Source organism: Marmota marmota, unplaced genomic scaffold, assembly GCF_001458135.2.
Source record: "Marmota marmota marmota unplaced genomic scaffold, marMar, whole genome shotgun sequence".
Lineage (NCBI taxonomy): Eukaryota > Metazoa > Chordata > Mammalia > Rodentia > Sciuridae > Marmota > Marmota marmota.
The window spans coordinates 17,842,791-17,867,652 of record NW_026000168.1 but is presented as its reverse complement, the minus strand read 5'-3'; the positions used below and the strand labels follow the sequence as shown (position 1 = coordinate 17,867,652).

General features: G+C 41.4%; 1 protein-coding gene across 1 annotated transcript in view; it reads right to left on the bottom strand.

Moving 5' to 3' along the window:
- Positions 1–24,862, bottom strand: part of LOC107150107 (zinc finger protein 747-like) — a 107,268-nt gene that overhangs the window by 59,279 nt on the left and 23,127 nt on the right. The window contains exons 5-6 of the mRNA XM_048787164.1: positions 17,320–17,389; positions 13,188–13,911 (exon numbers count right to left, since the gene is read on the bottom strand). Of these exons, the coding sequence (XP_048643121.1) occupies positions 13,719–13,911; positions 17,320–17,389 (263 nt within the window). The 3' untranslated portion in view covers positions 13,188–13,718. The remainder of the gene's footprint in view (positions 1–13,187; positions 13,912–17,319; positions 17,390–24,862) is intronic.

Genomic DNA, 24,862 nt, shown 5'->3' with positions numbered 1-24,862 from the left:
GGGATTCATCCCAGGGATGCAAGGTTAGTTCAACATACAGAAATCAATAAAGTTAATTCATCACATCAATAGACTTAAAGATAAAAATAATATGATCATCTCAAAAGATACACAGAAAGCATTCAAGAAAATACAGCACCCCTTCATGTTCAAAACACTAGAAAAACTAGGGATAACAGGAACACATCTCAACATCATAAAGGCTCTCTATGCTAAGCCCCAGGCCAACATCATTCTAAATGGAGAAAAATTGAAGGCATTCCCTCTAGAAACTGGAACAAGACAGGGATGCCCTCTCTCACCACTTCTGTTCAACACAGATCTTGAAACACTGGCCAGAGCAATTACACAGATGAAAGAAATTAAAATGATATGGATAGGAAAAGAAGAACTCAAGCTACCACTATTCGCTGATGACATGATTCTATACCTAGAAGATCCAAAAAAATTCCACCAGAAAATTACTAGAACTAGTAAATTAATTCAGCTAAGTAGCAGGATATAAAAATCAACACCCATAAATCAAAGGGAATCTGGACATCAGTGACAAATCCTCTGAATGGGAAACTAGGAAACCTACCCCATTTACAATAGCCTCAAAAAACCCCGCACAATTTAGGAATTAACGTAATGAAAGAGGTGAAAGACCTCTACAATGAAAATTACAGAACGCTAAAGGAAAAAATTAAAAGAGACTTAGAAGATGAAAAGAGCTCCCTTGTTCTTGGATAGGCAGAATTAATATTGTCAAAATGACCATACTAACAAAAGCACTATGCAAATTCAATGCAATTCCAATCAAAATCCCAATGACATTCCTCATGGAAATAGAAAAAGGGATCATGAAATTAATCCTGGAAAAATAAAGAGACCCAGAATAGCCAAAGCAATCCTTAGGAAGAAGAGGGAGGCAGGTGGAATCGCTATACCAGACCTTAAACTATACTTCAGAGCAATAGTAACAAAACAGCATGGTACTGGCACCAAAATAGACATGTAGACCAATGGTACAGAATAGAGAACACAGAGAATAACCCACATAAATACAGTTATCTCATACTAGACAAAGGTACCAAAAACATATTGAAGAAAAAATAGCCTCTTCAACAAATGGTGCTAGGAAAACTGGAAATCCATATGCAGCAAAATGAGATTAAGTCCCTATATCACCATGCACAAAACTCAACACAAAGTGGATCAAGGACCTAGGAATTAAACCAGAGACCCTGTATCTAAGAGGAGAAAAAGTCGGTCCAAATCTTCATGTAGGATTAGGCCCTAACATCTTTAATAAGACTCCTATAGCATAAGAATTAAAATCAAGAATCAATAAGTGGATGGATTCAAACTGAACAGCCTCTCAGCAAAAGAAATAATCAGTGAGGTGAAGAGACAGCCTACATTCTGGGAGCAAATTCTTATCACACACACGTAAGACACAGCACCAATCTCTAGGATATATGAAGAACTCAATCTACACACACACACACACACACACACACACACACACACAAATAACAAATAACCCCTATCAATATATGGGTCAAGGAACTGAACAAGCACTTCTCAGAATATGATATACAATTGAGCAACAAATATGTATAAAAAAGTTCAACATAGCAGTTTTAATTTGCATTTCCCTAATTATTAAAGATTTCATCTCACTCCAGCCAGAATGGCAGTTATTATGCATATAAACAATAAGTGTTGGTGAGGATGTGGGGGAAAAGGTACACTCATACACTGCTGGTGGGGATGCAAATTGGTGCAGCCAATATGGAAAGCAGTATGGAGATTCCTTGGAAATCTGAGAATGGAAGCACCATCTAACCCAGCTATTATCTTGTTGGACTATACCCAAAGGACTTTAAAACAGCATACATAGGGACACAGCCAGATCAATGTTTATAGCAGCACAATTCAGAATAGCTAAACTGTGGAGCCAACCCAGATGCCCTTCAGTGGATGAATGGATAAAAAAAATATGTGGTATATATACATAATGGAATATTACTCAGCACTAAAAGAGAATAAAATCATGGCATTTGCCAGTAAGTGGATGGAGTTGGAGAATATAATGTTAACTGAAGTTAGCCAATCCCTAAAAATCAAATACCAAATATTTTATCTGATACATGGGGGGTGACTCGCAGTGGGATAGGGAGGGAGAGCATGGAAGGATTACATTAATTCTAGATAGGGAAGAGGGGTGGGAGGAAAATGGAGGGGAAGGGGATTAGCAAGGATGGTGGAATATGCTGGACATCATTATACAAAAATACATGTAAGAAGATTTGAATTTGGTGCCATTATACCTTATATACAAATAGATATGAAAAAATTGTGTTATATATGTGTATTAGGAGTTGTAATGAAGAAAGAAATGAGTACATGTGTAATGGCATAAATTAGCATGAATATACTTTCTATATAGAGATAAGAAAAATTGTGCTCTGTGTGTGTAATAAGGATTGTAATGCATTCCACTGTTGTTGTGATTTTTTTAAAAAAATAAGTAAATTTTAGAAAAAGAAAGGTATAGGAACCTGTTGGGGACACTATAAGCCTACAGGGTAAAAATTGTAACACCTTGAAAACACAGAGCTGGAGAGGAAGATGCATGAACATGAAAAAAACAAGCAAGAATGTGGCCAAACAATGATGCTACATTATTAGAACCCATGGTCAGAACAGTAGGAGAAATGACAGAAGGAGTGGAGGGGGTACATAATTTTCAGTGAATTAAAGGATGATATAAGAGAGCAAATACAGGCAGCAAAGATCATTTTGATAAAGAGCTACATAAGGAAATACAGAAAACAAAAGATTCCATCAATAAGGAGATAGAGATTCTGAAAAACAAACAAACAGAAATCATTGAAATGAAGTAAACAGTAAACCAAATTAAGAACTCAATAGGAAGCATCTCCAACAGAATACATCACTTGAAAGACAGGACCTCTGACAGTGAAGGCAAAGAATATAATCTTGAAAAGAAAAGTTGACCACAGACAAGATGGTAAGAAACCAAGAACAGAAGATTCAAGAATTATGAGATAACATTAAGAGACCAAATTTAACAACTATTGGGATAGAGGAAAGCATAGAGGTCCAAACTACAGAAATGGACACTCTATTCAATGAAATAATATTAGACAAATTTCCAAACATGAAGACTGAATTGAAATATTAAATACAAGAAGCGTACAGGACACCAAATGATCAAAATCACAACAAATCTACACCAAGGCACATCATAATGAAAACACCTAGCGTACAAAGCAATCAGATTATATATGGGGGAAACCAATCAGGATCTCTGATTTCTCAACTGAGACCCTGAAAGCTACAAGATCCTGCAACAACACATACCAAGCCCTGAAAGAAACAGATGCCAACCAAGAATCATACCCAGCAAAATTAAACTTTGATTAGCAATTAGATTTTGATTTAGATGTTATTTTCATGAGAAAATAAAAACCTTTGTGATACACAAAAGTTAAAAGAATTTGCAACTAGGAACCTGCACTACAGCACATCCTTGGCAAAATATTCCATGAGGAGGAAATGAAAAACAATGAAAATTAGAAAAGGGAAGTATCACTCTAAAGGAAAAACCTATCAAAGAGAAACCAAATCAAGTTAAATACCAAAAATAAACAAAAATAACTGGGAATAAAAATCATGTCTCAATAATAACCCTGAATGTTAATTTCCAAAACTCAGCAATCAAAAGACTGGCAGATTGGATTTAAAAAGAAGACCCAAGAATATGCTGCCTCCAAGAGACTCATCTCATAGGAAAAGACACCCTCAGACTGAAGGTGACATGTTTGAAAAAATATATCACTTGGGCTGGGGCTGGGGCTCAGGGGTAGAGCGCTCACCTAGCACGTGTGAGACCCTGGGTTCAATCCTCAACACCACATAAAAATAAATGTATTGTGTTCATCTATAAAAATAAATATTAAAAAACATACCACTCACATGGATTGCAGAAGAAAGTGGGGGTTTCCATCCTGATATCAAATAATGAGGACTTCAAGTGAAAGTTAATCAGAAGGGATAAAGGAGGACCTTTCATACTGCTTAAGGGAACCATACACCATCAAAACATAACGATTATAAATATTTATGCCCTAAACAATGGACCATCTATGTTCAAACAGACTCTTCTCAAGTTCAAGGGCTAAATAGACCACAAGACAATAATTCTGGGTGACTTTAACACACCTCTTTCACCACTGGAAAAATCTTCCAAACAAAAGCCAAATAGAAATTATAGAATACAATAATACAATCAATAACTTAGATTTGACTGACATACATAGACCATTTCATCCTTCAACGGGCAAAGACACTTTCTTCTCAGCAGCAAATGGATCCTTTTCAAAAATAGACCATATATTATGCCAAAAAGCAACTCTAAGCAAATACAGAAAACTAAAGATAATACCCTGCATTCTACCAGATCCTAATGGAATGAAATTAGAAATCAATGATAAAAATAGAAGCTACTCCAACACCTGGAGACTAAATAATATGCTAGTGAATGAACAATGGGTTGCAGAAAACATCAAAGAGGAGATTTAAAAATTCTTAGAGGTGAAAGAGGACACAGAAACAACATATGAAAATCTCTGGGACACTGTGAAGACAGTACTAAGAGGAAAGTTCATTGCATGGAGTTCATTCCTTAAGAAAAAGAAAAAGTCAAATAAATGACCTAAAATTACATCTCAAAGCCCTAGGAAAAAAAATGAATCAACACCAAAAGCAGTAAAGGCAGAAAATGATTAAAATCAGAGCTGAAATCAATGAAATTGAAACAAAAGAAGCAATTTAAAAATTGACAAAATGACTGGGAATAGTACCACCATTTGAACCAGCTATCCCACTCCTCAGTCTATACCCAAAGGACTTAAAAACAGCATACTACAGGGACACAGCCACAATGTTTTTAGCAGCACAATGCACAATAGTAAACTGTGGAGCCAACCTAGATGCCCTTCAATAGATGAATGGATAAATAAAATGTGGCATTTGTACACAATAGAATATTACTCAGCAATAAAAGAAAATAAAATCAAGGCTTTTGCAGGTAAATGGATGGTGATGGAGGAGATAATGCTAAGTGAAGTTAGCCAATCCGAAAAAAACAAATGCTGAAAGTTTTCTCTGATATAAGGAGGCTGACTATACTGGGGTAGGGAGGGGGAGCACGGGAGGAATAGATGAACTCTATTCAGGGCAGTGGGGTGGGAATGGAAAGGAGGGGACAGGGGGTTAGCAAGGATGGTGGAATATGATGGACATCATTATCCAAAGTACATGTATGAAGACATGAATTGGAGTCAACATACTTTATATATGGAGATATGAAAAATTGTGCTGTACATGTGTAGTTAAGAATTGAGATGCATTCCGCTGCCATTTATTTTTTAAAAAATTTTAATTTTCAAAATGAAAAGTTGGCTCTTTGAAAAAATACATTTGTAAACCCTTATCCATGCTAATGTAGAGAAGTAGAGAAAAACTCCAATTACTAAAATCTGTGATTAAAAAAAAAGAAATATCACCATGAACACTAGAGAAATATAGAAGATAATTAGAAATTATTTTGTAAATTTGTACTCCAATAAAACAAAATATTGAAGACATCAACAAATGTCTAGAGTCATATAATTTACCCAAACTGAGGATGATACATAAGTTAAAAAAAGAATATTATCTGTTTAAGAGAATTTTTTAATTTTTTTTTTAGTTTTTGGTGGACACAACATCTTTATTTTACCTTTATGTGTTGCTGAGGATCGAACCCAGCACCCCGCACATGCTAGGTGAGCATGCTACCACTTGAGCCACAACCTCAGCCAAAACACAGATCACTTTCAAGCAATGAAATAGCAGACACCATCAAAAGCCTACCAACCAAAAAAAAGCCCAGGACTCAATGAATACAACCTTCAAAGAACAACTAACACCAATATTCCTCAAATTATTCCATGAAATTAAAAAAGAGGAAACACTTTCAAACTCATTCTATGAGGTCAATATCACCTTGAATCTAAAATTGGACAAAGACACATCAAAGAAAGAAAACTTCAGACAAATATCTCTAAAAGACAGATGCAAAAATTCTGAATAAAATTCTGGCAAATCAAATACAAAAACATATCAAAAAGATCATGCACCATGATCAAGTGGGATTCATCCCAGGGATATAAGTTTGGTTCAACATACGAAAATCAATAAATGCAATTCATCACATCAGTAGATTTAAAGATAAAAATCATATGATCATCTAAATAGATGCAGAAAAGCATTTGACAAAATTAAGCACCCCTTGATATTCAAAACACTAAAAAAACTAGGGATAACAGAAACATATCTCAACATTGTAAAGGCTATCTATCCTAAACCCCAGGTCAACATTATTCTAAATGGAGAAAAACTGAAGGCATTCCCTCAAAAATCTGGAACAAGACAGGGATGCCCTCTCTCACCAGTTATATTCAACATACTTTTTGAAACACTGGCCAGAGAAATCAGATAAAAGAAATTAAAGGAATAAGTATAGGAAAAGAAGAATTTAAACTAGCACTATTTGCTGATGATATGATTCTGTACCTAGAAGACTCAAAAAACTCCACTAGAAAACTTCTAGAACTAAAATTCAGCAAAGTAGCAGGATATAAAATCAACACCCATAGATCAAAGGCATTTCTTTATATCAGTGACAAATCCTCTGAGAGGGACATGAGGAAAACTACCCCACTCACAATATCCTCAAAAAAAAAAAAAAAAAAGATACTTGGGTATCAACAAGAGATGTGAAGGATCTATACAATGAAAACTATGGAACACTAAAGAGAAATCAAAGACCTTAGAAGATGGAAAGATATAACTTGATCTTGAATAGGCAAAACTAATATTATCAAAATGACCATACTACCAAAAGCACTCTACAGATTTAATGCAATTCTGATCAAAATCCCTATGGCATTCTTCATAGATAGAAAAAGCAATCATGAAATTCATCTGGAAAAATAAGAGACCCAGAATAGCTAAAGCAATCCTTAGCCAGAAGAGGGAGGCGGGTAGCATCGCTATACCAGACATTAAACTATACTACAGAGCCATAGTAACAAAAACAGCATGTACTGACATCAAAACAGGCTGGTAGACCAACAGTACAGAATAGAGGACACAGAGACAAACTCAAAAACTACAATTATCTTATATTAGACAAAAGTGCTAAAAATATGAACTGGAGAAAAGAGAGCATCTTCAACAAATGTTGCTGGGAAAACTGGAAATCCATATGCAGCAAAATAAAACTGAATCCCTCTCTCTCACCATGCACAAAAGTTAACTCAAAATGGATCAAGGGTCTAGGAATTAAACCAGAGACTCTCCAAATAGAAGAAAAAGTAGGCCCTAATCTCCATCATGCGGGATTATGCCACAACTTCCTTAATAAGACTCCTATAGCACAAGAATTAAAATCAAGAATCAACACATGGGATGGAATCAAACTAAAAAGTTTTATATCAAAAATAAAAAAAGAATAGAGAGCCTACATCCTGGAAGCAAATTTTTACCCCTCACACATCAGATAGAGCACAATATCTAGGGTATATAAAGAACTAAAAAATATTAACACCAAAAAAACAATTAACACAATCAATAAATTTGCCAAGGACCTGAAAAGATACTTCTCAGAAGAGGATATAGAATCAATCAAAAAATATATGAAAAAATGCTCATCATCTCTAGCAATTAGAGAAATGCAAATCAAAACTAAGATACCATCTCACTCCAGTAGGAATGGCAGCTATTATGCATACAAACAAATATAAGTGTTGGTGGGGATGTGGGGTAAAAGGTACACTCATGCATTGCTGATGGGACTACAAATTAGTGCAGCCAATAAGGAAAGCAGTATGGAGATTCCTTGGAAATCTGGGAAAGGAACCACCATTTGACCCAGCATTTTCTTTCCTCGGACTATAGTCAAAGGACTTAAAAACAGCATACTACAGGGACACAGCCACATCAATGTTTATAGCAGCAGAATTCACAATAGTTAAACTGTGGAGCCAACCTAGATGCCTGGCAGTGGATGAATGGATAAAAAATATGTGGTATATACACACAATGGAATATTACTCAGCACTAAAAGAGAATAAAATCATGGCATTTGCCAGTAAATGGATGGAGTTGGAGAGTATTATGTTAAGTGAAGTTAGCCAATCTCCCCCCCAAAATGTCAAATATTTTCTCTGATATATGGGAATGACTCACAGTGGAGTAGAGAGGGAGAGCATGGGAGGATTAGATTAACTCTAGATAGGTAAGAGGGGTGGGAGGGAGAGGAAGGGGACAGGGGATTAGCAAGGATGGTGGAATGTGATGGTTATCATTATATAATGACATGATCAACATCATTATTCAAAAGACATATATGAAGACTTGCATTGGGTGTCAACATACCTTATATACAAAGAGAGGTGAAAAATTGTGATAAAAATGTGTATTAAGAATTGTAATGCAGAAAGAAATGAGTACATGTATAATGGCATACACTGATGTGAACATACTTTATATACAGAGATATGAAAAACTGTGCTCTATATGTGTGAAAAGGATTGAAATGCATTCCACTGTTATTCTGTGTTTAAAAAAAAATAAAAACTATATATATATTTAAATCATGACCTAAAAAAATCCTATTAAAAAAAAAAAGAAAAAGAAATAGTGAGATAGGGTGCATGTGGTGCTACAAACTGATATATCCAGTGGTCTGGAGGCTGAGTCAGGGGGATCACAATTGTGAAGCTGACCCCAGGAACTTAGTGAAACCCTGCCTAAATTAAAAAAAAAAAAAAAATAGGCAGTAGTAATTTTAAAAAATTAAATTAAGAAATAAATTAAAAATTTAAATTTTAAGTAAAAGTTTAAAAAGGGCTGAGGATATAATTCAGTAGTAGGACACCCTGGAAATTCCATCCAGAAGTAACCATTTCTGGCAATCAGCCACATTTTGTTTGCCATATTGCATACAGGTTGACAAATACTATGAAACACCTTGTCAGTTTTATATCGATGTCACATAAATGTCACAATTCACATATAATCATACTTAAAAAGGACACCTGCAGAGTTTGAAAAAATGTAAATACAGATCAGCACATAACAGACTGAATTACACACCCTGGGAATAGAGGATAGGACTCCTCATTATAAAGAGGACAGCTCCCCTCAGGTTCATCTATGACAACACCCCATCAAAATTTCACCATGATTTCCTTTTCATTGAAGAAGGGACCAAAGCAAACAGTTTGAAAATTCTCCTATTTATATTGATATGAAATTAGCCAAGAATTCTGAACTATAAGAGCAAAAGCAGGAGCTATCATTACCAGGCACTAATGCATGTTATAAAATTATCATATTGCAGAAATTTGAGGACCAAAAAATTTGCACAATGCAGAAATTTCATAGATGACTCTGCATGTATGTAAATGGCATTTTTATTATGAAGTGCACTGAAAAGGCCTAGATAAACGCAGCCATCTCCAGCAGAGGATTTGATGTGAATGAACAAGACAACCCAACGTGAAGGGAGGTGTGGGAACTGGAGGCGCAGAGCACTGGTAGGGCTTGGGTGCAGGACGTGCGTGGTACTGGATTACACTCCAGCACCCCAAAGAAGCACATATTGAGGAGGAAGATGTTTCAAAATTATACCAGAATAGGAGGCTCCTGGATTCTCTCCACACATGGATACACCCAATAAACACCTGCTTCTGTTTTGAATCCCTCTTAAATAAAGTTATACATGGACTGAGAGACATATGCATTGGACAAATGAGAAAATCTCTACCATCCAAAGGGCAGGCAAAGGTGGGGAACACTTGGGCATTAGTACTGCCTTGAGCAATGTGCCACATAATTGGGACAGAATACCCCCATCCAGTGTCACCCAGAGTAGAGGAAGACTGATTGGGGCCACAAATGGAGCACATTGGACACTAAATCACTTGTAGCTGGAAACGCAATTTGTGTTCTGCTCATAGAATAGCGAACTGGATAAACACAAGTATCAGGACGAGAGGAAAAGGGGTGGTTTTCTATGGCTGTGGAGGGTCATGAGCTTTATCCATGGGACCAGGGCAGAAGGGGAGCGAGATCAAGGGTCCCAGTTTATCCCTAGAAGGGATTTGCAGCATGATCTGCAAACTATGGCTGCTAACAGTTGAGCTCCTCCCTAGCCAGTCCCTGAGGGTAGACAGGACAAATGCAGTCCATCCAGCAGCCCTGCCTGAGCCCTCTCCCCCCTACCTCAGTAATGACTCCAGGTCTGACCAGTTCTTTCTGGAAGGAGTACGTCCAGGCACTCAGGGTCCCAACATTTATTCCCATTCCATGGACTCCATCCTAACCCACCAAGCTTTGGGGGCAATGGCAACTGTGCATGTGCAAATCTCCCTGGATCACAAAGGAGGGGCTTCACATTGGTGTGTAAGTATTTCCCTGGGCTACAATCCCCACAAGGAGTGAAGCAAAAGGGGTCAAAACCCCAGCTCCCTGTTTCTTTCTAGAATAGGCTCACACCACCTTCTTGCAGTGAGCACAGGCAGCCTGGGTTCTAACCAACTGCATCAGGAATTCAGCCCCCAGCCAAGTAGGAGACCTTCTGCAGCCCGACTCCAGCTGTGGGAAAGGCTCCTACCAAACAGGCGAAGGAACTAGTCCTCCAATGACATGGATATGGAGCAAGACCCGCTCACACGGGACTAGAATATAAGCTTAGTTCAGCCATTTTTAAAAATAGCACGGAGTTCTTTAAAAGCTAACAGAGTAAGACCACTCTGGACGCATTTCCAGAGGAACTTGAACCAGTGTGTTCATAAATGGCTGCATGCCCATCGCTGTTCCAGTATCCACAGGAGCCAGGAGGAGGGAACATCTGAAGTGGCTTCTGGATAAGGAGACTCCTCCCAGCTGCAGGGCCATCACCTACTCCCCTGAGAAACTACTTCCCCTAAATGCACCTGCTCATAGGTCCACAGGTGGCTGAGATTTACCAGACGCTCAGGAGACCTCAGATGACCCAGGTGTGGGATGCTCGTGTCAGGCAGAGCCAAACAGGACCAGGAAAATATCACAGAGGGCATGAGAGCCCCTAGGACATACTGTCCACAGGGGGGACACCCAGCCCAAAGACATTCTGACAAGGTGTCTGGCCTGGGAGAGAAAGGGAGAGTACACACACACACACACACACACACACACACACACACACATATATTTTTACTGGAAATGGGGACAGGGGACTTGAATTTGAGGAATTCATTGATACAGGTGTAAGGTTTCATCGGGGAGACGGGGTTCTGGATCTGACACTTTGCTTTTCTTACATTTAGAACATTCAGGGGGACCCAGGCAGGAGGGCCTCATCTGTAATCCCAGCCACTCGGGAGGCTGGGGCCCAAGTTCAAGGCCAGACTCAGCCTCTCAGCTCTGTCCCAGATAAATGATAAGTACGAGGGATGTAGCTCAGTGGGAAAGGATCTCTGCATTCAATCCTCTATGCCCCCCATGCGCCCCCCAAAATAAAGTAAAGCTCAGGGGGAAGAAAAACCTGAGACCCCTGCAGACCCCAGCCCCCTCGGGTCGGAAAAGGGCCCACGGACTGGTGATACTCACGGTCACCACACTCTGAAATCCACCACCAAAGAAATTCAGGGAGGAGACTTGAGCTGCCAATTTGTCCAGGAGATACCCATGTGTTCAATAATAATGAGAATAAAAAGAATCCAACATCTTTAGAAACCTGAGAAATGTAAACTAAAACCCTATCAGAGAGAAAATGAAATACATCAATGAAGATAGGAAACAAAAGAATTCTAAGAAACTCAAGGAGTTTAAGTGCTTCTTAACTATTTGTGGAAACTGTTTTGCCATTACAGACACATGATAGTCCCCCACCGCAGGGACTTGCTGCAATCAGTTCATAGGACCAGGATAATACATTAATAGTCATGGTACATTCAGCTTAAAAATAGCATAAAATACCATGGGTAAGTTTTACAGGGGTGCCACATGCAGGTGGTATTATGTGTAACTATGATGCACTAATTAAACAATCCAGCATGCTTTACTCTTAATGGAAGCACCCAGTCCTAAAATTCATCCACAAAGTTAAATATATGTAAACTGAACCAAGAAACTTTTGAATTATAACAGCAAAACAAAAAAAAAAGAAGTTATCACCTAACATGTGCATTGTAAAGCTGTTCTGTTACAATTGTTATTAAGGAATCACGAGTCAACAAAGTCCACCCACGAACCCACGTGGATGTGAAAATCATACACTTAATTGCAATGGAAAAGTCATTATCAATCCAACCCTAACCAGGCCAATCTCAGCAATTTAGCTAGACCAGTGGGCAGAATAAAAAGTAAAATCTACCAGGGACAGAGCTCAGTGGAAAAGCACCTTCTGTTAACTACTAAACAAAACAAAACCCCACAAAACAAAACAAAAAACAATAAACTCCACAAAACTAGCTCAGGAATAAGCGAGGTCCCTGTTTTCCTCAGCTCCCCTCCTGCAGGAAAACTGGGTTTGGAGATTGGATTTTTTTTTAGGGGGGCGGGGTACCGGGCATTGAACTCAGGGGCCCTGGACCCCTGAGCCCCATCCCCAGCCCTATTTTGCATTTCATTTAGAGGCAGGGTCTCCCTGAGTCTCTAAGTGGCTGGCCAACTTGCCGAGGCCATCAGCGCCCCCGCCCCAGCCTCTGCGCGGACAGGTGTGCGCCATCCTGCGGCTTGGAGATTGGCTATTTCCAGTGGTTCCACCTGTCAATCACCTCAGCCCGGAAGACGCGGGGCACCGCGCTCACCTGCCACGTAGGACCTGAGCAGGGGCTGAGGCTGCCCCAGGGGAAGGGGAGGCTGCAGGAGTCTCCGCTACTGTCACGCTCCCCACCCGGCTGGCCAGGGGGACTGAGGGGCGCTGTCCCCGAGGGGCTCAGTCCTGCAGACGCAGAGAGCGCCCGGAGTCCGGTCGGCCAGCTCGGATTCCCGCCACAGCCAGTCCCGCCGGATGGCCTCCCTGCCCCGTCTCCCTAGGAGCCTCCCAGTCCAGGCACCAGGGGCCACCGCACACTCACCGTCTCCTGGTGCCCAGCAGCCAAGCCTGCCCTGGGGAGCTTCCGCCCCTGCATGGCAGGGCCACCCGGGATCCCGGGCATGGAAGGAAGCCTGGAGTCCAACTGCAGGAATCTGAGTGGAACCGCGGACCGCGGAGAAATAAATTCCAACTTGTGCGCGGAAGCCCGCCCCCTGCTCGCTGGCTGCACTCAGGATTGGTCAGCGCTCAGCACGGGGACTTCTGATTGGACAGCGCGTCCGTCAGTCTCCACTCTCCCCTACCTGAGCCCAGTGAGCCTTCTTTCTGAGCGACGGGGAGGTGATATCCGCTCCAGGCCAGGAGGAAACCAGAATGGCCGGGTTGGGCTGCAGGTTTCTTCTTTTCCTTTTGAGGTCTGGGCATTGGGTTAGGGTCAGGGTGACCAGAATTCTGAATTCTGTTGGGTTTTGATGTTAGGAAATTGAAGTCATTTCTTGAAAGTGTCACCACCTGGGCCTCCTCCTATAATAAGACCACCCAGAGCGTCTTCAGGTGCTGACTTGTCCTCTGTTCATCTGTGCAAAATTCTCCGAGCAGAACTGGCCTTTCGCCCCTTGGGAACTACCCAGTGCATCAAGGCCAGCGCTGGTGAAGGCTCACGGGGACCTGGCAGGCGCTTTGGAGGAGGCTCCCATCCGGTTGGCAGCGTGAGAGCTGATGTTCCTCCAGCTGAGTTGATTCTGTGTCTGGAGCCCACGTTGAGCCTGAGGCAGAGTAAGGAGATCATCACAGAAGAGACCCCCGAGAGCACAGACCTGGGTAAACCCCAGCTGCACCCGGGCTCCACCGCTCTCTGGACACTGGGGGTTGAATTCAGAAGACCTCCGAGCCCCTTCCCCAGCCCTAGCTTGAAGTTTAGAGACAGGGTCTCACTGAGTTGCTTAGCACCTTGCTTTTGCTGAAGCTGCCTTTGAATTCGTCATCCTCCTGCCTCAGCCTCCCCAGCCACTGGAATGACAGGCGTGTGCCACTTCTTTCTTTTCTTTCTTCCTTCCTTCCTTCCCTTCCTTTCCTTCTTTCTTTCTTGCTTTTTGAGAGAAATACCTGCGGTGGCCACAGGATGACAGCCTTGCACAGATCAAGGCTACCCTGGGTGCTCTCCCTAGTTCCTGCCAGTCCCCTGTATCCCAGGCAATGGGATCCTGCCTCCTCCAAAAACCAGAGACCCCCTGCCCAGGTGTGCATCCTTAGTATCAGCTGAATACTCTGCACTTGACAAGAAAAAAGAAAAACACAAAAGACAGACCCTACCTGCTTGTCTTGATGCAAACAAAGCCAATATGTCTCCAAAGAGAGCTCTGGTCTTGTCCCCCCAATTCAGGGATGCAAAAAGTCACTTAATCCAGAGAAGACTTCTCCTTAAGAGGGGCTCAAGGTCTCTCTCTTTAAGGAAAAACAATTTGGGTTTGACTGGGAGTCCAGGAAAGCCAATTCCAGGTTTTCCTAATTTGGTAAATAACTCCATAGACTCCAATGCACCCTGCTCCTCTCTGCCTTGGTTAACCGTGGAGGCCTCGAGATTACCTGTCCCCTGGGACCTCTGCACCTGCAGATGAATGCGGGTGGGGGGTCCTTTCTTCTCCATGCAGCGCCCTGAACCTTCCCTTCAGGCTCCAACACCTTTGGCAGCACCCAATGGGGGAGCGGTTTAGAACATTCTGTAATGTACCTAAAGACATTTCCTCCTCTGGCTAGGATGCTATCAATTTGGTCCCATGGTCCTTTTCAGTACTTTTTATTTTTTTCTGTTTTATTGGTTCGTCTTAGTTATACATGGCCATAGAGTCCATTGTGGTAAACTTATCCAAACATAAAATATACCTTATTCTCCTTAGGACCCCATTCGTGTGGGTGGCATGATGGGCCCATTCACTTAAGTATTTTCATATATTTAAATAGGAACATTATGGTGGATTCATGCTACTGTCTTTCCTGTTCTTATCTCCTCCCCATTCCTGTTGCTCCCCTTTGTCTCATCTACTGAACTTCTCTTTGTGCCACCCCCCTTCCTTGTGATGTAGATAACACACGTCAGGGAAAACATGTGACCTTTGGTTTGGGGGGATTGCTGTATTTTACTTTAGCATGATAATCTCCAGATCCATTCATTTACTGGCCAATGTTATGAGGTCATCCTTTTTTAAAGCTGAGGAATATTCCACCAGGTATATATACCAAAATTCCTTTATCTATTCATCTGTTGATGGGCATTTAGGCTGCTTCTGTAGCTTAGCTATTGTGACTTGTGCTATCACGAACATGGATGTGGCTGTGTCCCTGCAGTATGCTGATTTTAAATCCTCTGGATATATTCTGAGGAGTGGGATAACTGAGTCAGAGGGTGGTTCCATTCCTAGTTTCTTGAGGAATCTCCATCCTGCTTTCCAGAGGGGTTGCAGCCATGTGCAGTGCCTCCAACATGGTATGAGCATTCCCTGTCCACCACATCCTCACCAATTTGTTGTTACTGTATTCTTGATCATTGCCAATCTGACTGGAGTGAAAGAGAAGCTCAGTGCAGTTTTAATATGCATTTCCCTAATTGCTAGATACGTTGCCTTTTCGTATTTATTTTTTAAAATATTTTTTCTATCGGAGTCAGACCCAATACCTTTATTCTATCCATTCATTTTTCTGTGGTGCTGAGGATGGAACCCAGTGCCTTGCCCGTGCTAGGCGAGAGCTCTATGGCTCAGCCCCAGCCCCATCCCCCATCTTCAGTATTTTTTTCTTTTGCTTCTCAGTGACAGCAGCCCAGGTATTTGGGGGACCTGCATTTGTGAAATGGGAACATTTCTCTCAAAGGAAAACTGAGAAGGTCAAGCCACATGCCCAGGATTCCAGGGATGAGCAGTACACAGTTGTCTTGCCCAGGATGAGGAGAAGATTATGTGGCTGAGAAGAGGGAAAGAGCCAGGGACACTCTGAGGCCAGAACCCCCTTCCCCCATGAGGGAAATGATTAATTATTCTTGCTGTTAGTTTTCTTCACCAAAATGAGAGATTTTCCTAAGCTACCAGTGCCACTAAATATAGGTCCCTGGATGGAGCTCAGATTTGTCTTGAGAGGCAAGGAAAAGTGAATAACCAACCCAGTGGTTCTAATAACCAACAAGCTAGAACTTGGGCTCCTTGGGGGCAAAACACTGGGTTTTACCCAATAATTAACAATCCAACAGCACCTGACACCCAATTAACAGGGGATAGAGAATTGGATCAGTGGGTCTGGGAGTCTGTGGGTGGCCAGCTGCAGGAGCTTGCCTCTGGGGTGCATTCCTTGCATCTGAGAGGTTTTTCCACACCAATGAGATAAACAAAGTGGCGAGAAAACTGGCAAAACCCTCTGCAATATTCTAGCCAGGAAAATTCATGAGCACTTTAAAAGCATCTTACTGTTTACCCTTGGTCAAATGTGCCTCAATCAGAATGCAACCATTTGACAATAGCTGTCAACATGAAAAGTTTCTGAAATCTGCTGGTTTGTGGACCACGTTTGTGGATCCCTGCAAAAACCATATGAGTCCATGGCCAAATACATGAGTAAAAATAGAAATCTAATAATGAGCATTCTCTGAAGACTTCCGTCCTGAAAACACTGCCCTATAAGCAAAGGACAAGGTTTGGTAGCACATGTCTGCAAGGCCAGGCATTTGGGAGGCTGCTGCAGGAGGATCTCAAGTCGGAGGCCACAGTTGGCCTCTTAGCAAGACCCTGCCCCTCAAAATCAAATATTCAAAGCTCTGATATTGGGTGAGTCTTCATGAACAACCGAGGGTCAGAGTTCCTGTCTCCACAGTCTCCCTGATCATGTCACCTTGACACATATCAGTAGGTTCTCGTGGTTAGTTCAGAACACGGTTCACAAAGCACCTGGACAAGGAGCAGAAGCGTGATCTCGGCCATTTTCTCGGGCCTGGCTCTTGCTTTGGTCAACAGCATCATCTCCACCTGCGTCTTTATTGCAGCGAGCTCCAGGAGCCACGTGCCCCCCTGGGAAGCATTAGCTTATTGAAACACCTTAGCACCATCTTCAGACTCACGCTGTCAGTCCCGTGGACACAAATTCATCATTCCTTTCTGATGTTCTGTGTTGCTGGCTTGCCGTCTTCTTACCTTAGGATGCTGTGTGTGGGTGTGTGACTGCTGCCTTCCAACAGGACCCAGAGCGGTGGCTGGTGCCCGCCTGTATTAATAAATAGATCAAATAAAGTGAGTAAATAACTAAAGCAGTAAAAGATCTGACACTGTGGCTGGTCGTGATCCCAGGGATATGGAGGTTCGGTGGTGTTTCTTGGCTCTTGTGTTCTTGCAAGAGAGGATTTTAGATAATACATAAAATGTGATCAAAGTAGAGAAAAGTTTAGAATCACTATCAAGAGGGAGGGAGGAAAACAGTGAGGCTTCTCTGACATCTCTAGGCCTCACTCCCTCTTTGCTCCTCAAGTTTATGGGAGATGCTGTGGGTGATTGCAGAGGCCTGCCATGGACCAAGTCCTAGTTCTTAACTGGCAGTAGGATGACATCACATTTGTAGGTTCCTAAGCCACATGGTCCTGTCCAGAGACACCAAAGAAAAACCCAAGTGTGTGTGTGTTTGTGTGTGTGTGTGAGACAGAGAGAGAGAGAGAGAGAGAGAGAATTTCACTGTAGTAAAACTTTTATTATGGCAGCTATTATGAAGACAAACAACAATAAGTGCTGGCGAGGATGTGGGGGGAAAGGCACACTCATACATTGCTGGTGGGACTGCAAATTGGTGCAGCCAATATGGAAAGCAGTATGGAGATTCCTTGGAAATCTGGGAATGGAACCACCATTTGACCCAGGTATCCCTCTCCTCAGTCTATACCCAAAGGAGTTAAAAACAGCAACCTACAGGGACACAGCCACATCAATGTTTATAGCAGCACAATTCACAAGAGCTAAACTGTGGAGCCAACCTAGATGCCCTTCAGTGGATGCATGGATAAAAAAAAATGCGTTATATATATATATATACAATGGAATGTTACTCAGCAACAAGAGAATAAAATCATGGCATTAGCAAGTAAATGGATGGTGTTCGAGAAGATAATGCTGAGTGAAGTTAGCCAATCCCCCAAAAAACAAATGCTGAATGTTTTCTCTGATATAAGGAGGCTGATTCATAGTGGGGTAGGGAGGGGGAGCATGGGAGGAATAGATGAATTCTAGATACGGCAGAGGGGTGGGAGGGGAAGGGAGGGGGCAGGGGGTTAGCAAGGATGGTGGAATGAGGTAGTTATCATTATCCAACGTACATGTATGAAGACACAAATTGGTGTCAACCTACTTTATTTTTTTTTTAAAGAGAGAAAGAAGAGAGAGAGAGAATTTTAATATTTATTTTTCAGTTTTCGGTGGACACAACATCTTTGTTTGTATGTGGTGCTGAGGATCGAACCCGGGCCGCACGCATGCCAGGCGAGTGCGCTACCGCTTGAGCCACATCCCCAGCCCTTAACCTACTTTATAAACAAACAGAGGTATGAAAAATTGTGGCTGTCTATGTGTAATAAGAATTGTAATGCATTCTGCTGTCATTTAGTTTTTTAAAAAATCAATAGAAAAAACTTATTATAAAATTTTAAGATGATATTCTAAATATATAAATGCAACTCTCAAGTCACCTTTGTCTGCACTGACCAGTCCTAATTGGAGATTTTCTGGGACCAGTAGGAAAATAGGGGCACATCATACTACCTGAGAGGACACTCCCTCTTGAGAGTGTCCCTCTGTCCCTTCCCTATGTCTTTAAATAAACTAATACCAGATAGAAATACTAGTCAGCAGATGCACACTAGTGACAGGAACAGGAGTTGACATGCCAAGATCCAGGACAACTCTAGGTCACTTTGGCCCACGCTGGTCTGGAACGGTTCTTACATATTTGATGGTCAGGAGCAATCATCCTATCTCCTTGAGTTCTGGAATCTGGTCTGTGAAAGTGTCCCAGAACTTGTCCCCTCCAGGTTAACTTGTGTTCTCACTGGTAGAGAAGAAATCACTGCTCACAGAAACCACAGGTTGTTGGCTGAGGAGTGGAATATGGCACATTGACTTGGCCCAGGCAGGGCTCTAGGTAAATTACTTTTCTAAAAGAAAACACATATGGGGGTCTGCACAGTGGGCCAAGTTCACAGAATGACTCCCTGACCTGCATGATCCCATCAATCACGTCTGCATGCTACCCATCCATCACTATCAGTGTGTAGCTGAGTGGTAGAGCCACCACCAGCACTGAAAATAGACAGACAGACAGATAGATAGATAAACTAAGGCAGGGATGAGCTGCACCTTTGAGAACCAATTATGTATCACCCCATAGAGTTCCCTAATAATTTTGCATTTTAAAAATACAATCACTGGCTTATAAAATGTAGTATCCACTGGTAGGCCAGGTGTTAGATATTCATTGAAAATGGAAAAAAGTAGAGACCAATACTGTGTGACCAGAAACTCGAGAAAACCTTATTCAAGGGCCATAAATCATTTTCAAAACCAGTGAGTATTTTATCAGTTTTCTAAAAAACACAAAAACAGAAACAAAAAAACCCACTGTGCGTTCTGCTCAGAAAGGGGAATGCAATCTTCTGGAATGGAGGAGGAGTTTGAAGGTCAAGACTTCCTGAGCTTCGAAATCTATTCTCTCCCCATTTTTTATTTTATTAACGGTGAGGTCTTTTTTCTCCATCTGCTTCCCCAAGCATTAAGTGTTTCCCCGTCTCAACATCTGCCCACGCCCCTGTGTCCCCAAAGGTTCTGCCTGTCCTCTTTGCCACCCCAACACTCAAGGCTCCACCTGTCACCCCCTGCTTTCCCAGGTGCCATCTCTGACCCTCTACTTGCCTCTCTCTCTGGGCCAGATGTTATTGGAATTCCTACAACATATTTCAAAACCTTTTCCAGACAACCTGCCCTGGGTGTTCTCCAGGGATTGGAAATACCTGTGGCCACATGCCTGGATTCTGCACCCAAGGTCTCAAACCCTGGTGGCTGGGAAGGATTGGAAAATGAATTGCTCGTGTACCAAGTAAATGTACAGACTTTCTCCCAAGTAATGACAATGGCATAACAGCTACTTACATAGCGGTTACTTTGTACCAGTTTTTAAAAAAATATTTTTAGTTGTAGATGGACCCAATACCTTTTTCTATTTATTTATTTCCAGATGTTGCTGAGGATCAAACCCAGTGCCTCACAAGTGCTAGGAGAGTGCTCTGCCACTGACCCCCAGCCCCAGGCCTTTAGCAAATTGTACTAGTGACCCAGAGATCATTTAACTTACAGGAGGAGGTGAGAAGGCTGTCTGCAAACTGTATACATAAATTAATGCACTTTGCAATCCTTTGGGGATTGCTAGCCTGGAACCAGTCACCCACCTATGATTAATGAAAACTGCAAGACGTCTCCACTGCTGAAATCAGTCTTCATTTTTCTCCTCCCACAAACTTATGGTTTTTTTTAATTAAATCTGGGTTCTCACATTTTGTCACCAAGAACTTTGAAGTGGCCTTTGACTCCTTGTCTTGGTCAGCTATCCATTCTATTACTTGCAATCAACTTCACATGGAAGTTTTTCTATAACTCTGTTCTCATCTAGCACTGGCACGGACCCTTACTGGCTCTTGCTTAAACTGGTGGGGAGCAAAAAACAAATCAAAAACAACTTCTCTCTGACTTCTTGACATCAACCATTATCATCGAAACAATCATTATTTTTATCATTAAGGAAAATTAACTGAGCCAGGCAGAGCGGTGCATGCCCATGATCCCAGCAACTTGGGAGGCTGAGGCAGGAGGATCATGAGTTCAAAGTCAGCCTCAGAAACTTAGTCAGGACTAAGCAACCCAGTGAGACCCTGTCTCTAAATAAAGTATATATTCCTTAAAAGGGGGAGGCTGTGGATGGGGCTCAGTGGTTAAGCAGCCCTGGGTTCAATCCCTGGTGCCACAAATAATTAAATAAATAATGAGCAGAATTGACCACTAAAATTCCTTCTAAGAAGCTTTCAAACTCTCACAGCCAAGTAATCAGTGGAGGTTGAGAAATGTTAGCCCAGGATCATGAGAAATATGTGCTTCTGCCTGCATTACATGGTGTGAGAATGAGGCTTAAATTCTCCCATGGATGACGACTACAGCATTTTCCTTTTGGAGAGAACAAGAGCCTCCACTGGCTCCTCGTTATGCCCAGGGACTGATACCTCATCCCTCAGATCATGGTGGCATTGGGGGAGTTACCTTGTGTTGTCAGATGAAATCAGGTTCAACCCTGGGAGTTAGGCATGCACTGGACTGCCTTGGTTACACAGGAGCCATTCTTAAGGACACTTTGGCATACAACCATACACTATGGAAACGAGGTTCAACTTCCTTCCTGGTGGACATTTTAGCATTACAATGAAGTAGGATAGACTTCCCAGTCACTGGTACTTTCTCTTGAGGTTATTTATGAAAGAGGTTCGTCCTAAACATATTAAACATATCTCACCTTCTTGGGTCAGAGTCTCATGGGAAATCATGTTTTCCCTTAGGAGAGGCTCAAGGTGTGTCTTCTATTCTTAGGATCCAAGTGCTAACACTGCAACATGGGCACAAACAGAATGTGGTGCATGAGTAATTGGAGACATGTTCTCTTCTACACAGTGGAGCACTATCACGACAGTCAGTCTCTCAACAAAGATGGCAACTGGCCACTAACAGGAAGGTATTCAAGAAACAGTAGATCAACTGGGAAACTGCTGGAGAAGGCAGAGGCCCGTGCCCTGGAGGGCTGGGGTGAGGTGGGGGGAGATTGCATCATGCTCCTCAGAACACTTTGCAATTTAAAACTCATGAGTTGCTCATTCTGGAATTTTCTATAGCTTACAGAAAGGGAAACCATGGATAAGAGGAACTATAAAGAAGAATTTCTGTAAAACAAATACCAAGAGGCAGTCTTGTGAGTGGTCAGAGAGAAACAGTTGTTCAGGTACAAGACAGCATTAGTGGGTTTCCCCTAGAGAATCCAAGAAGCTAGAAGGCAGCGGGAGGACATGATGGAACTTGTTGTTTAACCATCAATAATTTTATACCTTGCTAAACTGTGCTTCAAAAGATAAGGGGAGATTTGTGCAAGGAAAGGTCTGTGGTGAGTAGACAATTCTTCCAGAAATGCCAATAGAGCCATCAAGGTTAAAGGAAATGATAAAAGACAGAAAATTAAGTCCACATAAAATAATGAGAAATAATGGTAGATGTAGCTCAGTAGCTCTATATGGTAGCTATGTATAGCCAGTGCCATGGAGTATTTAGTTTCTAACTCTTTTCTATTGGTTTTAAAAATATAAGTGTAAAAAATTGTACTCTATATGTGTAATAAGAATTGCAATGTATTCCACTGTTGTGTATTTAAAAAAATAAAATTCAAAAAAATTTTAAAAATTAAATGAGTGCTAAAATAACACTTACAACACAAAAATAACATTTAGAACCAAACAAACATTGATGCTGAATGACTATAAGACTCCATTCTTTTATTGCTATCAGGAAATAGCTAAGGCGGAGTAGTTTGTGATTAAAAAGTCCTTTAGGTCAGAATTTTAGGGTCTGAGAGTCCAAGATAAAGGGATGCCATCCATTTGGCTTCTGGGGAGTACGCACTTTGCTCTATTCCAGCATGGTGGCTGTCATCAGAGTGGGGACAAGTGGAAGAGGAAAAATCATATGGACCAATATGAGCCACAGAGCAGAGAGGGGCAGTCTTGATTTTTCATAACAACTCATTTTCTCATAAACTCATTCCAAGAGACTAGCGTCCATTCTTCCTGAGGGTGGTGTCCCCAATGACTTAATTGACGCCCAGTAGACAGCACATTTGAAAGGTTCCCCTGCCTCAATGAGAACAAATTGTCCAGAATGACAAAAAAAAAAAAAAAAAAAAAAACAATGAGAACAAAGTGTCCAGAACATAAGCCTGTTTGGGGAAAAATGCTATCCAAGCCATAGAAGATACACGATGCATGAAGTTATAGTCTATGACAAAGATAAAAACCAGGAATGAGGGACAAATCTGTAAGATTAGCAAAATTTTCTATATAATTGAAACTAATTTGGCATGAATTAAAACTGATTGTCATAAGTTTAAGATGTTAGAGCTCCCAGCACAATCGCTAAGGTAAAACTAAAACATGTGCCAAAAGAAGAAAATAAAATAAAAATGGTACACAAGAAAAATGAATAATGGGAAATATGAATGAATAAGCAATAATGGGAAAATTGATAAACCAAAAACATACAGGTAGAAAACAAGTGGCAACATAGAAGCACTTTGTTCATTACTATTACTTTTTTCATTACTATTACTGCATATAGATCCAATTAGTTCCAATTTTAGAAAATATATTGATCAAGTTGGGCATGCAGCACACATTTGTGACTCTAGAAATTCAGGAGGCTGAGGTAAGAGGACTGCACGTTGGAGGGCAAACTCGGTGACTTATGTAGAGCCTGTCTAAGTCATCATCATCTGGGCAAAGTGGCGCAATGCTGTCACTAAGCTACTTGTGAGACTGATCTAGGGTATCACAAGTTTGATGCTGGCATCAGCAACTTAGCATAACACTGTCTGAATATAAAATATAATAATATTAAAAAGTGGCTGGGGATGTAGCCCAGTGTTAAGGCACCCTTGGGTATAAGACCTAGAATCCAACCAAATTATTCTGCTGTCTACATCAGATTCACTCTAGTTTCCAAAACAAAGATGGGATGAGAATAAAAAGTGCTAAACAAAAATAGCAATCAAGAGCCCACCTCAGTGATTCAGGCCTGTAATCCCAGTGAGTCAGGAGGCTGAGGCAAGAGGATCATGAATTCAAAACTGCAGGTGGTAAAAATAGAGTTCCTCTTGGTGGAATGGTCTGGCTGCAAAATAAAAGCTAAGAAAAGTAAAGCAGAAAAAAACCCCACAGCATACAGAAAGTGATTTTTAAAAGCGGGGACTGGATGGGCTAGCTGATCTTAGGGATGAAGCTTCCACACTCAAAAGAGCAAAATGGAGCCCATATTTGCTTTATTTATATCAGGGAATATCAAAGGTTTTCCATGGAATGTTCTTTGCCAAGTAAGGTAGAAGAAGGTGGGCTTTGCAGTTCCCAATGGGTTATGCCCAACTCCAGAGCTACAAGAGGGTCATGTGCCTTGGGCCATCTAGTGCACTCTGGGGGGATGTGGATAGTTCCTAGGTTAGACCTAAGTCTCCATGGCTCCATACCCAGAGAAGACCCTCAAGTAATTCATGGGTGGCACCCTGCATATCCCCCCTTTTTACTTTGCAAAAGAAAATGATGAGCTGCTATTTCAAGTTCCTGGATTCTTGTTCTCAGAGGGTGACAACCTATTATCACAATACAAAAAAGAACTAGGAGCAAACATCTCATTCCAATAATATTCCATGCAGAGTGTTTCAGCGTGTTTCCAGGGTTATGGCCATTCCATTCTTGAAGTATTTCCAGTTGGAGAAGTAGGAAACAAAAGATTTTGCTTTTTGTGAATATCCTGGATGTTGTGATGTAACCCCATAAGATTCAGGCTAAAATTATTGCTATGTGAAATACCCGTTAGATGATATAACCTTCTCCAAATCCCACAGGGA